The sequence below is a fragment of the Phacochoerus africanus genome, chromosome 5 (assembly GCF_016906955.1).
Source record: "Phacochoerus africanus isolate WHEZ1 chromosome 5, ROS_Pafr_v1, whole genome shotgun sequence".
Taxonomy (NCBI): Eukaryota; Metazoa; Chordata; class Mammalia; order Artiodactyla; family Suidae; genus Phacochoerus; species Phacochoerus africanus.
Genome location: NC_062548.1, coordinates 39,054,538 through 39,067,853, shown reverse-complemented (window position 1 = coordinate 39,067,853; position 13,316 = coordinate 39,054,538). Strand labels below are relative to the sequence as shown.

The 13,316-nt window shown below is 51.9% G+C and overlaps 1 protein-coding gene across 2 annotated transcripts; it reads right to left on the bottom strand.

The window, feature by feature from the left end:
- Window positions 1–390: 390 nt before the first annotated feature.
- On the bottom strand, window positions 391–11,698 carry TMEM114 (transmembrane protein 114). Of its 2 annotated transcripts, XM_047779161.1 has the most exons (4): window positions 11,478–11,698; window positions 11,101–11,181; window positions 1,261–1,398; window positions 391–676 (listed from the first exon to the last, which is right to left on the bottom strand). In XM_047779161.1, exons 1-4 carry the CDS (start codon window positions 11,695–11,697, stop codon window positions 444–446), a joined length of 672 nt encoding a protein of 223 aa, XP_047635117.1. In that variant the 5' UTR covers window position 11,698; the 3' UTR covers window positions 391–443. The 2 variants fall into 2 exon arrangements, with proteins under 2 accessions (XP_047635117.1, XP_047635119.1); XM_047779163.1 differs by lacking the exon at window positions 1,261–1,398.
- Window positions 11,699–13,316: the final 1,618 nt, after the last annotated feature.

Genomic DNA, 13,316 nt, shown 5'->3' with positions numbered 1-13,316 from the left:
GGTTCTCTGTGTCTTCCCTCAGGTGTCCCCCAGGGCCTCCTGCATGGTTCCGGGTCACGGGAAGCAAGAAGCCCAGGGTCTTCGGTGCAGCACCCTCCACATAGGAACCACGCTGCAGCCAGCCCGACCAGGAGCCTGCTCGGAAAAGCTGTGATAAAGGAGAGAGCGCTGGTTTTCGGGGCGAAAACTCTGCCGCTAGCTCGCTGTGTGTCTCTGCCCCACTTGCCTAACCTCTCTGGTCTTCTGTTTCCTTAACAAAGAAGAGGAACGCATCCAAAGGGCTGGGGTGAGGGTGAAATGAAGCCAGAGGAGGTGCACGGAGGTGGCATTCTGTAAGGTCTGCACATGATTAAGGGGGCGATTTGGTTCCTTTTGGGGTGCCACACTCTAGGCCTCCTCCATCCCACGTGGACACAGCACACACCGCGACCAGGCTTCCGGGCTCAGATGGCCTGGTCCTGCCTCTGCCTTAGGCGGAGCACACGGGCTGCTGCCAGGAAGGCCACCCCGGTGAGCAGCTCAGAGATGAAGCTGATCCAGCCCAGGGCCAGGGACCAGCCAAAGCGAATGTCCACCTGGTCCAGGAGGGCCTTCTCCTCCAGCAGACACAGCGCCTCCCGGAAGGCAGCAGCCGAGTACGCGATATAGACGCTGATGCCGGCGAGGGTCACCAGGGCTGCAGGGTGGGGGTGCGGGGGGGCAGAGGAGAGCAGATCAAACCCCGGCACTGCCCGTCCTCCTCGCCAGCCCAGCCTCACCCCCCACCCCCCGCTGGTCCCTCTGCCCAGGGCACCCCCCTCCCCCTCCCCTCCTGCCATGAGTAACTCCTGTCCATGGGGCATCTCAGCTCCTGTGAGTCCTGGACCCCCTGAGCTGGCTTCATGGCACTACCTCCCCTTCACTGCTCACATCAGAACTGCAGCTTTGCAATTCACTTTGTGAAACCACTTAGCTAACGAATGTCTGTCTGTCCCCATGAGAGTCCCAGAAGGCAGACCCTGGATTGCCCAGTACCCAGATCGTGCCCAGCACACAGTAGGTCTCCATCCATATGCCTTAGAATGCTCTGTCCAGTTCCACAGCCATGGCTGTTTAAACTTATATTATTTTCTGGAGTTCCTGTCGTGGCTCCCTTCCAGCTATGAGATCACGGCAGGGGGAAACGGAGACCCAGAAGTGATGGACTTCCACCCCTTCCCTTCTAGGGTTTCCTGCACAGCCCTGCCTGGGACCTGGGCCCCATGCAAGGTGGGCACCTACCTCCAAAGAGAAAGAGGGTCCCCGTGAGCAGGAGGAGGAGGGAGGCTCGCAGGAGGAAGCTCAGAAACCCCGTCATCCCCCCAAAAACCATCAGGATCAGGCTAAGTGGCAGCAGAATCACAAAGGTCCCGTGCATGGCTTAGGGGAGAGAGGAAGACCGCAGGTTACTAACATCCTTCAGTCAATCAACAAACATTCACTGAGCATCTGTGGGCCAATGCTGGAGAAAAAAATTAGCACTACTGCTCCTACTACTAATGATGGTGATAATATTATGAATAGTTATTGAGGCTCACCTGTGCCAGGCTTTTTGCCGCACAGGTATTGTCTGGCTTAATTCTCACATGTCCTGCATTGTTTCTTGTTCACTGGCTTGTTCATTCTGCATGGGTGTATCAGGTGTGCTCTTTGTGCTAGGCACCATCCCTGGTGCGGTGGATTCAGCAGCAAATATACACCAAGACTCCTGCCTCCCGAGGGCTGACATTCTCGTGCGTGGAGTCAAGCAGGGAACAAATAAGTGACAAAGTTGAGAGATGGTGACAAATGCAGAGAAGGAGTGAGAGCAGTGGCTCCACTGAGGAGGTGACATTGGAGCAAAGACCTTGCAGAAGGAAGGGCAAGAAGCGAGAGGCCGCAGGGAGCGGGTGGAGCAGTGGCGGGGTTGGAGAGAAGGGGATGGAGAAAGTCTGGGGTCTCAAGATCGCAAGGTTGAAAAATCTGTTCCCAGAGTCCTGTCGTAGCTCAGCGGGAACACATCTGACTACTATCCACGAGGACGTGAGTTCGATCCCTGGCCTTGCTCAGTGGGTTAGAGACCTGGCATTGTCGTGGCTGTGGTGTAGGCCAGCTGCTACCACACCAATTTGACCCCTAACCTGCTAACCTTCATATGCTGTGAGTGCAGCCTTAAAAAGACCAAATAAATATGCTCCCACTTTGGCTCTGAGCTTCCTGGCAGGCAAAGCAGAAAAGGAAACCATCACAAATTTATTTTTCCACCAGTCGTTCATTTACCAAATATTTATTGGCCATTTACCCTGGGCTGGGCCCAGAACCTCTTTAAATCCTTCAGCCACAGGATAGGCATAAAAATAAATGTTTTCTGGAGTTTCCATTGTGGCTCCGTGGGTTAGGAAACTGACTAGGATCCATGAGGACTTGGGTTCAATCCCTGGCCTCGCTCAGTGGGTTAAGGGTCCCATGTTGCCGTGAGCTGTGGTGTAGGTCACAGATGTGGCTCGGATCCTGCGTTGCTGTGGCTGTGGTGTAGGCCGGCAGCAGCAGCTCCTATTCAACCCCTAGCCTGGGAACCTCCATATGTTGCATGTGCGGCCCTAAAAAAAAAAAAAAAAAAAAAGATAGAAAGAAATGCTGTCATCCTTCAAAGCAAAATCAGCACTCATTTCTTTGGGGAAGTCTTTCGTTACATTCATGCCCTCCACTGTCCACCATCACATGTCACTGCTCTGTGCCCCTGCAGGTCCCCACAGTCGCCCCCTGCTGGCATTAGTTACCCGGTGTGGAAGGCACCTCAGGCACTTTTCTGTGTCACCTGTTCCGCTGTGAGTCCCCTGACCATGCACCTTGTCTCCTCTGCACAGCTGCGTCCCTGAGTTCCTGGTAGAGGGTTTAGCATCTGGCGAGAGCACAGTGGGTATCTGTTCACCTAATTAACTAAGTGATTAAGAGCCAGATGCTGTGGCTCTAAGGCAAGAAAATAAAATGTGGCAGTTTCTAAGAAATAACAAAGAAACCAAGGAAGGAGTTCCCATTGTGGCTCAGCAGGTTAAGAATCCAACTGGGATCCATGAGGCTGCAGGTTCGATCCCTGGCCCCCCTGAGTGGGTTAAGGATCTGGCACTGCCGTGAGCTGTGGCATAGGTTGAAGACACAGCTTGAATCTGGTGTGGATGTGGCTGTGGTGTAGGCCAGCAGCTGCAACTATCATTCAACCCATAGCCTGGGAACTTCCATGCGCACAGCCCTTAAGAAAAAAGAAAAAAAGAAACCAGTGAGCTTCAGAAATGACCTCACCAGTGCCCAATGGGCATTAGAGTCAGGTGACCTGCATTTGAATTCGGCCTCTGGTGGTGTCTTAACTCCTCAGAACCTCCATCTCTGTGCACACCTATGAGACGGGTGATAATATGCAGCTCACAGTGTGGAGACAGTGGGGCAACTCAGAGGCGTAAAAGTCCCTGGAGCAGGTATTAAATAAACCGTAACCCTGCCAACAACAACGATGATGAAGATACTCTTTCAGTCTGACATCCACTTTGTCTTCAAGGCCCTGAAGGCTACCAGCCTCCGGGAGTCCAGGGACTGATCTCCCTCCTGTGACCATCACACGATAAGATGGGATTCCAGGGAACAAGATGTGTCATCTTCTTTCCTTCCTCCCTTCCTTCCTTCCTTTCTTCTTTTTTTTTTTTTTCTTTTTTGGCCACCCCACGGCGTGTGGCATTCCCAGGCCAGGGATCAGATCCGAGCCAAGACCTGTGTCACAGCTGTGGCAATGCCAGATCCTTTAATGCACCGCACTGGGTCAGGAATTGAACCTGCATCCTGGCGCGCCAGAGACGACACCGATGATCCTGTTGCACCCCAGCGGGAACTCCCTCCCTTCCTTTCTTAAGGACAAACCTTGGGCAAAGGAGCACAACAGCTGGCGTGAGAACCTGGATCTGTAAGATCTGTCCCCTGCACGGCATTGCCTCCGGAGGATGGCTGGGAAATGAAATCGTTTCTCGTTTAGAAAGTAATGAGGTTTCCTGGAGTTGGTTCAGCCCGGCAGCCCCACGAGTGAGCTCCCCAGACATGCTGCAGGCTGACTTCACATACACGTTCAATTAAATGTCTGGGCAAGAACAAGGCTCCCCCTGGGAAAGTTTTAAGATCTCCTGCTGAAATTTGGTGCTGTGTTTTGTTTTGTTTGTTTTCTGTGTGTGTGCTCTGGTATTTGTTATTTTTTGACTTTCAAGACTGCTGTCTGGGGACAGAAATATTGATTCTGAGTTCTGTTCCACAGAAACATCCCCTTCTCCAGCCACAGAAACAGATGTCTGTGGGGACAAGGTCTCTGCCCTCATGGAGAGCACAGCCCAGGGCAGGAGACAGACTAGCAGGAAATAAAGCGGCGGCGGGGGGCTAGTAATTACAGATCGAGTGTCACAAAGGATGTGAGTGATGATACGGGGCAGGGGGCAGTGACTGGCAGGCACTTCTATAGCTGAGACGGTTGTTTTAATTTCCTAGAGCTGACATGACAAATTACTACAAGCTGTGTGCCTTAAGAGCCGGAGGAGTTTATTCTCACGGTTCTGGAGGTGCTAAGTCCAAAATCAAGGTGTCAGCAGGGCCACACTCCCTCTGGAGCCTCTGGGGGGGGAATCCTTTGCCTCTTCTGGCTTCTGGCAGTTGCTGGCATTCCTTGGCTTGCAGCAGCATCACGCTGACGGCCACCTCCGTCTTCTTATGACCTTCTTTTCTCTTCTCTGTGATTCTTCTTTGTGTAGGAGGACCCTTGTCATAGGATTTAGGGTCCACCTGCTCATCTACAGGGATCGCATCTCAGGAACCTTAATTACATCCGCAAAGACTTTTTTCCAAATGAGGTCCTGTTCACAGATCCTGGGGGTTAGGACATGGACGTATCACTGGGGATGAAAGCTTTCAATCCACTACAGTGTTTACAGTAGAAGCCCAATAGGTGAGAAGTAAGAGTACCATGTAGAATTAAGAATACTAGTGATGGTGACGGGTCATTGTTTCCTTAAGAGCAAATGTGGACCCAGGTGCAAGAGATCTTTTTGACTCAGAAATGCTTTGTTGCAAAGGAAAAGCCTGGGTGGGGGAGGCAGGGAAGCCAAGATGTTCACGCCAAGGAAAACTGTGACTGTTCCATTATCGCACTGTTCAAAGGACAGCTCGATGGGAAAACCAGGCTTCCAGAATGCTTGCGAGGTCAGGAAGCCCCAGGGTGGATCATGAAGTAATAGTTCTGGTCTTAAAGAGCAAAGAGGTTCGTTCTCCACAAGTATCAGGAGCTCTGGCAAAAGAAGAGAGTCTCAGGAGCCATCTCCCAAAGGGGAAATGTCACTATCTTTATCTTCAAACCTTGTCCATGTGACTTTGTGACTCAGAGATATTCATTCTATTATGCCTGGTAAGGAAGTGGATGTTTTTTGTAAATTTTTGAGTCTCTGGTCACCAGAACATAGCTTCCTTGGGGAAGGGGACTACATCTTAGTTATCTTCCTGGTCTCCAAGGTGCAATGCTCTGACTTGGTAAGAGGGGGACTTTGCAAAGCCCTGGGTTCAGATCCCAGCTCCACCTCGTACCAAGCAAATGATATCATCTCTTAAAAGCCTGTTTCCTCCCCTGTCAGTTAGCCCATGGGCTTCTGCGGAGCTATTGTGAGCACTGAATGTGAGAATAATTGTTTGTTTTTCTTCTTTTTTTTTTTCTTTTGCTTTTTAGGGCTGCACCCCGACAATGGATGTTCGTAGGCTAGGGATCCAATAGGAGCTATGGCTGCCAGCCACAACCACAACCACAGCATCTGAGCCTTGTCTGCAATCCACAACAATGCTAGATCCCTGACCCACTGAGTCCAGGGATCGAACCCACATCCTCATGGATACTAGTCGGATTCATTTGTGGCACCACAAAGGGAAACTCCCAGGATAATTGTTTCTTATCTTCGAATACCAGAGGCTCTGCCAGGTGAGCATCTTTTAGTGCCCATTTCACAGATGGGAAGACTGAGGTTCAAGGTACCGAGGTCAGTTGCTCAAGGTTAATGAGCTATGAAGTGTCAGAGCTGGAATAGAGCCACAAAGGAGACTGACAAAGACAATGAGTACTTAACCCAGCCTGGAAGTTAGGAAGGGCTGAGGGGAGGTCTTAGCTGAAACCTGGAGGTATGATGAGAGCTGAGAGGTGGGAACGGTGTTCCCAAAAGAGGGGACAGGATGTGCCAAGACTCCAAAGCAGAAGATATCTCTTGCACCTGGAGAGATGGGCAGGGGTCACAGGTAGTTCCATCAGCCATGCTCAGGAGAAATCCAGCCTCTAGGGCAGTCCTCCTGGGGCGTGTTTTATAGCGATATGCACCTGATAACATTCTTCTTAGAAAAAAACAAGGAAACACTAAGGGAGACAGTGTTGGAGAGCAGGACTCTGAACCTAAGAAACAAACAGGCTAGGAACCTTCCCTGTGGGCTGCCATGGACTCCCTTTATACCGAAATTACACTTGGTGTCGCATCAATCTGAAAGAGTAGGAACTGCCTGGGTTCAAATCTCAGCTTGCCCAGTGACTGCACAAACTTTGGTAACTTACCTAACCTCTCTGTGCCTCGGTTTCCTCATTTGAAAAGTGAGGGGGATGATAACAGTACCTGCCTCATGGAACTTCTGTAAAGATTGAATTGAAACATGTAAAGGGCTCAGGACAGGGTCTGGCACACAGCACCGATTTTGTAAGCACTGACTTTTGTTTTTAGTTTCTATGGAGGGTTTTTGGGTCTTTTAGGGCTGAAACCTCGGCATATGGATGTTCCCAGGCTAGAGGTCAAATTGGAACTGCAGCTGCCAGCCTACACCACAGCAACACCGGATCCCAGCCATGTCTGCAACCTACATCACAGCTCACAGCAACACCGATCCTTAACCCATTGAGTGGGGCCAGGATCGAACCCGAGTCCTCATGGATCCTAGTCAGATTCATTACCCCTGAGCCACAACGGGAACTCCTGAGTGTTATTTTCATTGCCCTTCAACCACTCCACTGAAAGTGGTCCCCACTGCCTTTGATGATGTGCCTTTGTTTTATATTGTCACACCTACTACAATTTGAAGCCATTTTGTGTTGACTTATTGGTCCATATGTCCACAACCTGTCTCCTGCACTAGACCCTAAGCTTGATGTGGCAAGGACCCCACCATTTCCTCATGTTTCATCCCTAACACTAAGCAAACAGGTGCCTTTGCAATGATTAGCTCCACTTCACAGATGAGAAGACTGAGGCTCAGGGAGTCAGAAGAGGGAGATAGTGACTGACCTCCTGCTTTGAGTGGTGGCCTGTGCTGGGTGCTTTGCTTATATGATCTCATTCATCTCAAAGCAGCCCATTTATCTATGGAAGCAAGTGACCAGAAGTCACACAGCTGGTAAGAAGCTGGGAAACCTTATCTAATGAGGCTGACTCCACCCCCATACCTTGCACATGGCTCAGCCTTGCCAATCAGCACATTCCATCTTCTCAGCTGCAGTGATTGGCTCAGATCTGGGCATGTGATCCCATCTGGTCCAATGACACACCTCCCTGGAAGTTTTGGAGAATTCTTGGGCAACAGTCTACTTCTGCTTGGGTTGCTAAGAGTAGAGGGGATTTCCTTGAAAGCAAAACCCAACCAGAAGCAAAGCCCAGAGAGGAGAGGAAAGAAATTTGAGTTTTGCTCTCTGGATCCCACTAGGCTGGAGCTTTTCACTTACATGGACCAGCAATTCCTTCTTGTTTCACTGGGTATGACTTGAGTTTCTGTTGCTTGCCACCAAGACTCCTGGCTAGCCTGGTTGGTTCTAGACTGTGGCTCCTTTATCTAAACTGTGTCAAATTTGATGACATCCCCCCCACCTCTGCCAAAAATAATTCTAGTCCCCAACTAAGGAACCCAGAGCTAATCAAGAAGACAAAACATCCAAGCAAGGTCGATTTTTATTGGGTACTGAAATGGGCTGCCTGCTTGGATTTTCTTGGAGGGAAAATCAATAGTTCTTCCCACACACACACACACACACACCCGAGGATTTGTCTAGAAGCCTGACTCGCAAAACATGCTGCTTGTCACCTGGCTTCCCTCCTCTCTCAGCTCTGCAGCAGATCATAAAAGAAATGAAACATTTCCCTTTAATAAGAGAACTTGGACAACATTCAAAATACTGGGGATAAAGAAATTCTGGGGAAAAGCCCTCTCTGGGGGTGATTTGCAGTGAGCACATGGTCTGAAGGGGTGGTCTCCTCTCTGTGGTGGATGATATGGTGGTAATAATAGCAGCTTATACTTAAAAGCACACTTCCAGGAGCCAGACACAGCATGAGGCTTCCAAAGGCACCCTCCCATTTCACCCTCAAAATATCCTTATGACAGTTATCTGCCTTTTGCCCAGGAGGGAACTAAGGCTCTGAGGGGTATAGGAATCTCCCCAAGGCCATGCCCCTAGTTGGTGGAGAAGCTGGGGCTTAGATCTAGGTTCAAGGGTGAGAGATGAGCAGACTCTGGGTGTGAGTTTTGCTTGTTTTTCAGAATCCTGGACCACAAAGGATTGGGACATTATCTAGTTTCGCAAAGAGGCCAGTGCTGACTGTGGTTAGCCATCCAATTTACACATTGATATGACAAGTGGGCTGAATGTCAGCACCTAGCCCAGCAAAGGGCCACAGATGGGACAGCCTCTAAAAGAGGCTGGAAGGAATGGCAAAGAGAACTAGCATTTATTGAGCCGTTGCGTGTCTAGCACTTTTCTATCAAATCATTCTTTCCTGCAACAGATCCCACAACGACCAGGCACTAAACGAGGCCCCAGGTAAGGTCAGTTTTTTCAGCTACTTTGCAGAATCCTGGCCACACTGTCTCATGGATTTGATGTCCCATTTTGATAGATGTGGAAACTGAGGCTCGGAGAGGTTAAGACACTTATCCTAGGATCACAGAGGGTCCTGGTAGGGTCTGAGCTGGGATTGGACCCCCATCTCACTTCATGGGCAAGAATTTTTGATTTTTCTTGAAACGATGCTCTGAGAACGCCCTAAGTTCCTCCTGGTACAGTTTTGCGGGGAGGGGACAGAATCCAGGAGCCCACTTCCTTTCCTCAGTTCCCTCATGTTCCCAAGTGCTTCAGGGCTTTCTCCTTCAATGGGACTTCATGCAGCAATGTGCTGAAGCTGGACTGTATCAGAGTCACTTGTTAAGTTTTCAAGAATTGGGGGAGCCAGCTGACATCATATTGGCAGCTAGAAATGGACAGTGGCAGGAATATCTACACCACAGAAATGGGCAAATGCCACAAATCAAGACGATCCCATCCCCCCAGCCATCAGTTGTCAAAAATTTTCTAGCACACTGCTAGACTTTAGCAAAAGTCTGGTTCATTCAACAAATATGGATTGAGTTCCACCTCTAAATAACAGAGTTTGCATTCACTTTCAACATCTGCTCGGCAAACCTTGGCTCATGCCGGGCTCTGGGCTAAATACTGGGAATCCTGCTGTGACAAGAGACATGGTCCCTGCCTTCATGGAGCTCAGGGTCTGATGAGAGAGTCAGATTTTAACTCTAAAAATGTCACACAACCTGTACCGTGCATTGGAGCTGACCAAGTCAAGCTGGCAGGATGGTAGTGGGGAAAGGCCAAGCGGCGGCAATGGCACGTGCAAAGTCCCTGTGGCAGGAGGAAACCTGGCACGTACCAGGAACCGGCCCAGAGCCAGCACAGCCAGAGAGGAAAGTGCAAAGGGGAGAGGGGAGTCAAAGAAGGACCCTGGCAGCCCTCGTCAGCCATGATAGGAACTTGTCTTTATTCTAAGAGTCACACCCAGCAAGCCTCAAATAAGCTTGTGAAAAACTGCCCATGCTTTTCAGGGTCTATGGAACCCAGTTCTCATCTCCTCATCAGATCCTTTCTCAGTCCCTCTCTGGACCTCACTTTCCTCATTGGAAAAATAAAGAGGGGGGGTTCCCGTTGTGGCTCAGCAGGAACAAACCCAACTAGTATCCAGTGAGGATGCAGGTTCCATCCCTGGCCCTGCTCAGCATGTTAAGGATCCAGAGTTGCCAAGAGCTGTGGTGTGTGGTCACAGATGCAGCTTGGATCTGGCGTCGCTCTGGCTGTGGCGTTGGCTGGCACAATTCGATTGCAGCTATGACACAATTGCAACTATGGCTCCAATTCGACCCCTTAGCCAGGGAACTTCATTATGCTGGCGGATGCAGCCCTAAGAAGAAAACAAACAAGCAAGCAAGCAAAAAAAGATGAAGATGCTGATGGCCATATCTTTGTAGGGAGGCAGAGGGGATTAAATGAAAACATAGATGGAGGGTGTTCAGCTCTGTGTCTGGCCAGCCTCCAGCCTCCGTGAAGGACCCCGCCCTTTTCTTTCCCTTCTTCCTCCCGTATTTATTTAGCCTGTTTGCTTTCATGCATTCAGCCCTCACGTCATGACTGAGTGGCAAGCACTGTGCCAGGCACTGGGAAGTCAGCCATGAACAACAGACACAGGGCCCCTGGGGAGAGGGGACAGTCCTCTGCCTCCTGATTGCCTCCCTTGAATCATTCGGCAAATATTTACTGCATCCGTGCTACTGCCGAGCGCTTGGTCTCAGCACCGAGGATGTGGAGGCTGACGTGGGGTGTGCCTTCTGGTCTCTGGGATAACCTCCTCTCTCTGCCACAGTCAGTTCCTCGGGCTGGTTTAGGTGGCTCCTCCGGCTCCCAGCCACCCTCCCTCGTGCTGCTTGTCACTCTGAAATGGAACTGCGCACTGCCACCTTGATCTCTCCGGCTAGCCCCTGAGCCCCCTGAGCGCCGGGCCTGGAGCTTCAGCAGCAGGACGGTGCCCGGTGCACAGAAAGCATCCTCAACCACACAGCGTTCCGGGTGGAGCAAGAGGGCTCCGCCCCCTGCTGCCTACAGCATCCCCCTCTTCCGCAGGTGTCACAGGCCGCCCCCCGCCGCCCCCTCCTTCGCGGTGCCCCCGACTGCTGTTTGGAGAAAAGCTCCGAAACTGGTGCCCAGCCCGGGATTCTCCCCCATCCCACCCTCCCCGGACTCACTGAGAAGTTGTCGACTCGAGTCGCTGACCGTCACGTTCTCCTGCCAGAAGGGGTTCATCAGCGGCGCGCACGGGCTCTGGACTGGATGGAGCAGAGCATCGGTGGGCGGGGGCCCCCGGGGTACGGACCCCAGCCCCGCGGCTTCGCCCCCACGCCCGCCCCCGGTGCCCCACCCCGGAGGGCAGACGCGGAGATAGAGCAGCAGCAAGCTGAACCAAGCAACTCTCGCAAGGGTACTGGCAGCTCCAGCCCCCTGCCCACCTTCCCCTCCGGCTCAAGACATCGCATTTCGTGCTCAGAGGTCTGGGGGAGGGGGTGTGCGCCAAGCAACAGGTCCCGAGCGAGCGGGGCGCAGGGGTCCCCGGGTGCATCCTTACCCCGGCAGGTCCGCCAGAGGCCAGAGTGCGAGCTCAGAGGTTCGAGCTGGCTGCGGTTGGCGCCCCCCGCCGGGTCCTGCGCCCCCGGGCCGCTCCGCTCCAGCCTCTCGGTGTCAATGATGTACCAGAAGTCCGTGCCGATGGCGGCCGCCAGGAGCACGAAGCTGAGCGCCCCGGTCAGCGCCGCCGCGCCGGCCACCGCGCCCAGGTGCACCCGCATCGCGGCGCCGGGACCCCACCGGCTGCCCAGAGCTCGCAGCGCCGCCTCCCGCGTGCCGAGCTGGGAGCAGGAACCCCGGCCTGGGCACCTCGATCCCTCCCTCCGACCCCGGCTCCGCCCCCTCAGGCCCTCACCTGCGCCCTGGAACCCGTACCGGCTCCTCCCCCAGACCCCAGCCTGAAGCCCACCTCGGCCCGCCCCTCCCAACCAAGCGCACCCCCCTCCTCCCCAGACCCTTCTCCCTCCCACCCTTCCCGCAGTCTCCGCGAGCTGTTCCTCACGCAGCCCGGCCTCTGCCTCTCCTCCCAGCCCTCCTTCTCTCCCTACACCACGGACTCAACTTCCCACTTCCCGCGCGTGGCGCCGGGACGCTTCCCTCCGCCGCCCTCCCTGCAGCTCCCCGCGCAGCCAACCGCGCGCCCCTTCCTCCAACGCGCCCTGCGCCGGGGCGCCCTGCCGAGGGCGGAAGGCTGGGTGACTTAGGGAGGGGAGGGCGGCCTTCCCATAAACTGGGAAAGTAAGAAGGCCAGGCAGCGCCTCTGGGATTTGCAAGTAATCTATTTAAGAGCCTCTCCCTCCAGTTTCAATCACCCTTCCTCTAAAATCCATCTTCAGTTGATTTTTCCAGGCTGGCTGCAGAGGAACAGATGTGTGTGTGGGAGGGGTACATATATGCATATATATATGTATATAAATACATATATGTATGTATGCTTTAAAGCCATGGACCAGGCCATGTCCTCTGAGGCCATTATCTCTTTAAGATTTTTATTTTTTCTATTATAGTTGATTTACAGTGTTCTGTCAATTTCTGCTGTACAGCAAAGTGACCCAGCCATACATATATATATATACACACACACATTCTTTTTCTCACATTTTCCTCCATCCTGTTCCATCACAAGTGACTAGATAGAGTTCCCTTTGCTCTACAGCACGATCCCATTGCCTATCCACTCCAGATGCTATAGTTTGGGGGCCATCAGCTCTATCACCAAAATCTTCATCACCGTCACTGCCATCACCAGCACCACCATCACCGTTCTCTTCTTAATTGTCACCATCACCCTTGTCAGTTCCACTGTCCTTTTCACTGCCATAAAACCTTTCATTATTTCAAGAAATACTTCTTGAGTCCTACTAGGTGCAAGGCACTATAGTTTATATTAAAAATAAAGCCATAAACAACTGAAACACAGCCCTGCCTTTAGGAAGTGTATGATGTGGCCTCCCAATCTTTTCCAAACAAGGAATGCAGAGAAAATCATCATGAGTGTAGGGCACACAGGATTACCTGGAAGAAGCTTCAAGGGTCTGGAGTTGACCAGCTGCAGGAGCAGCAGCTACCAAAGGCCCCTGGAGGCCGCCCTTATGGCTAAGAGATCAAAATCTTGGCACTCCTCTGACACATTCTTAAGGAAACATCATGCTAAGACCCAAAAGTTGATGAGCTGGGAAGAGAATCAAAATTTTTAAATATTTTTATTGAAGTACAGTTGGTTGACAGTGTTGTATTAATTTCTGTTGTACAGCAAGGTGATTCAGTACATTGAATATAGTTCTCTGTGCTCTAGAGTAGGGTCTTGCTGTTTCTCCCATCTGTGCATAAGAGCTGACCT

Excerpts from the sequence above, each read along its gene's own strand:
- TMEM114 (XM_047779161.1), bottom strand. The coding sequence starts at position 11,697 with ATGCGGGTGCACCTGGGCGCGGTGGCCGGCGCGGCGGCGCTGACCGGG. Across the intron at positions 11,182-11,477 it reads CCTCTGGCGGACCTGCCGGG|TCCAGAGCCCGTGCGCGCCG; the intron begins GTAAGGATGCAC and ends TGCTCCATCCAG. Across the intron at positions 677-1,260 it reads GACCCTCTTTCTCTTTGGAG|CCCTGGTGACCCTCGCCGGC; the intron begins GTAGGTGCCCAC and ends CCCACCCTGCAG.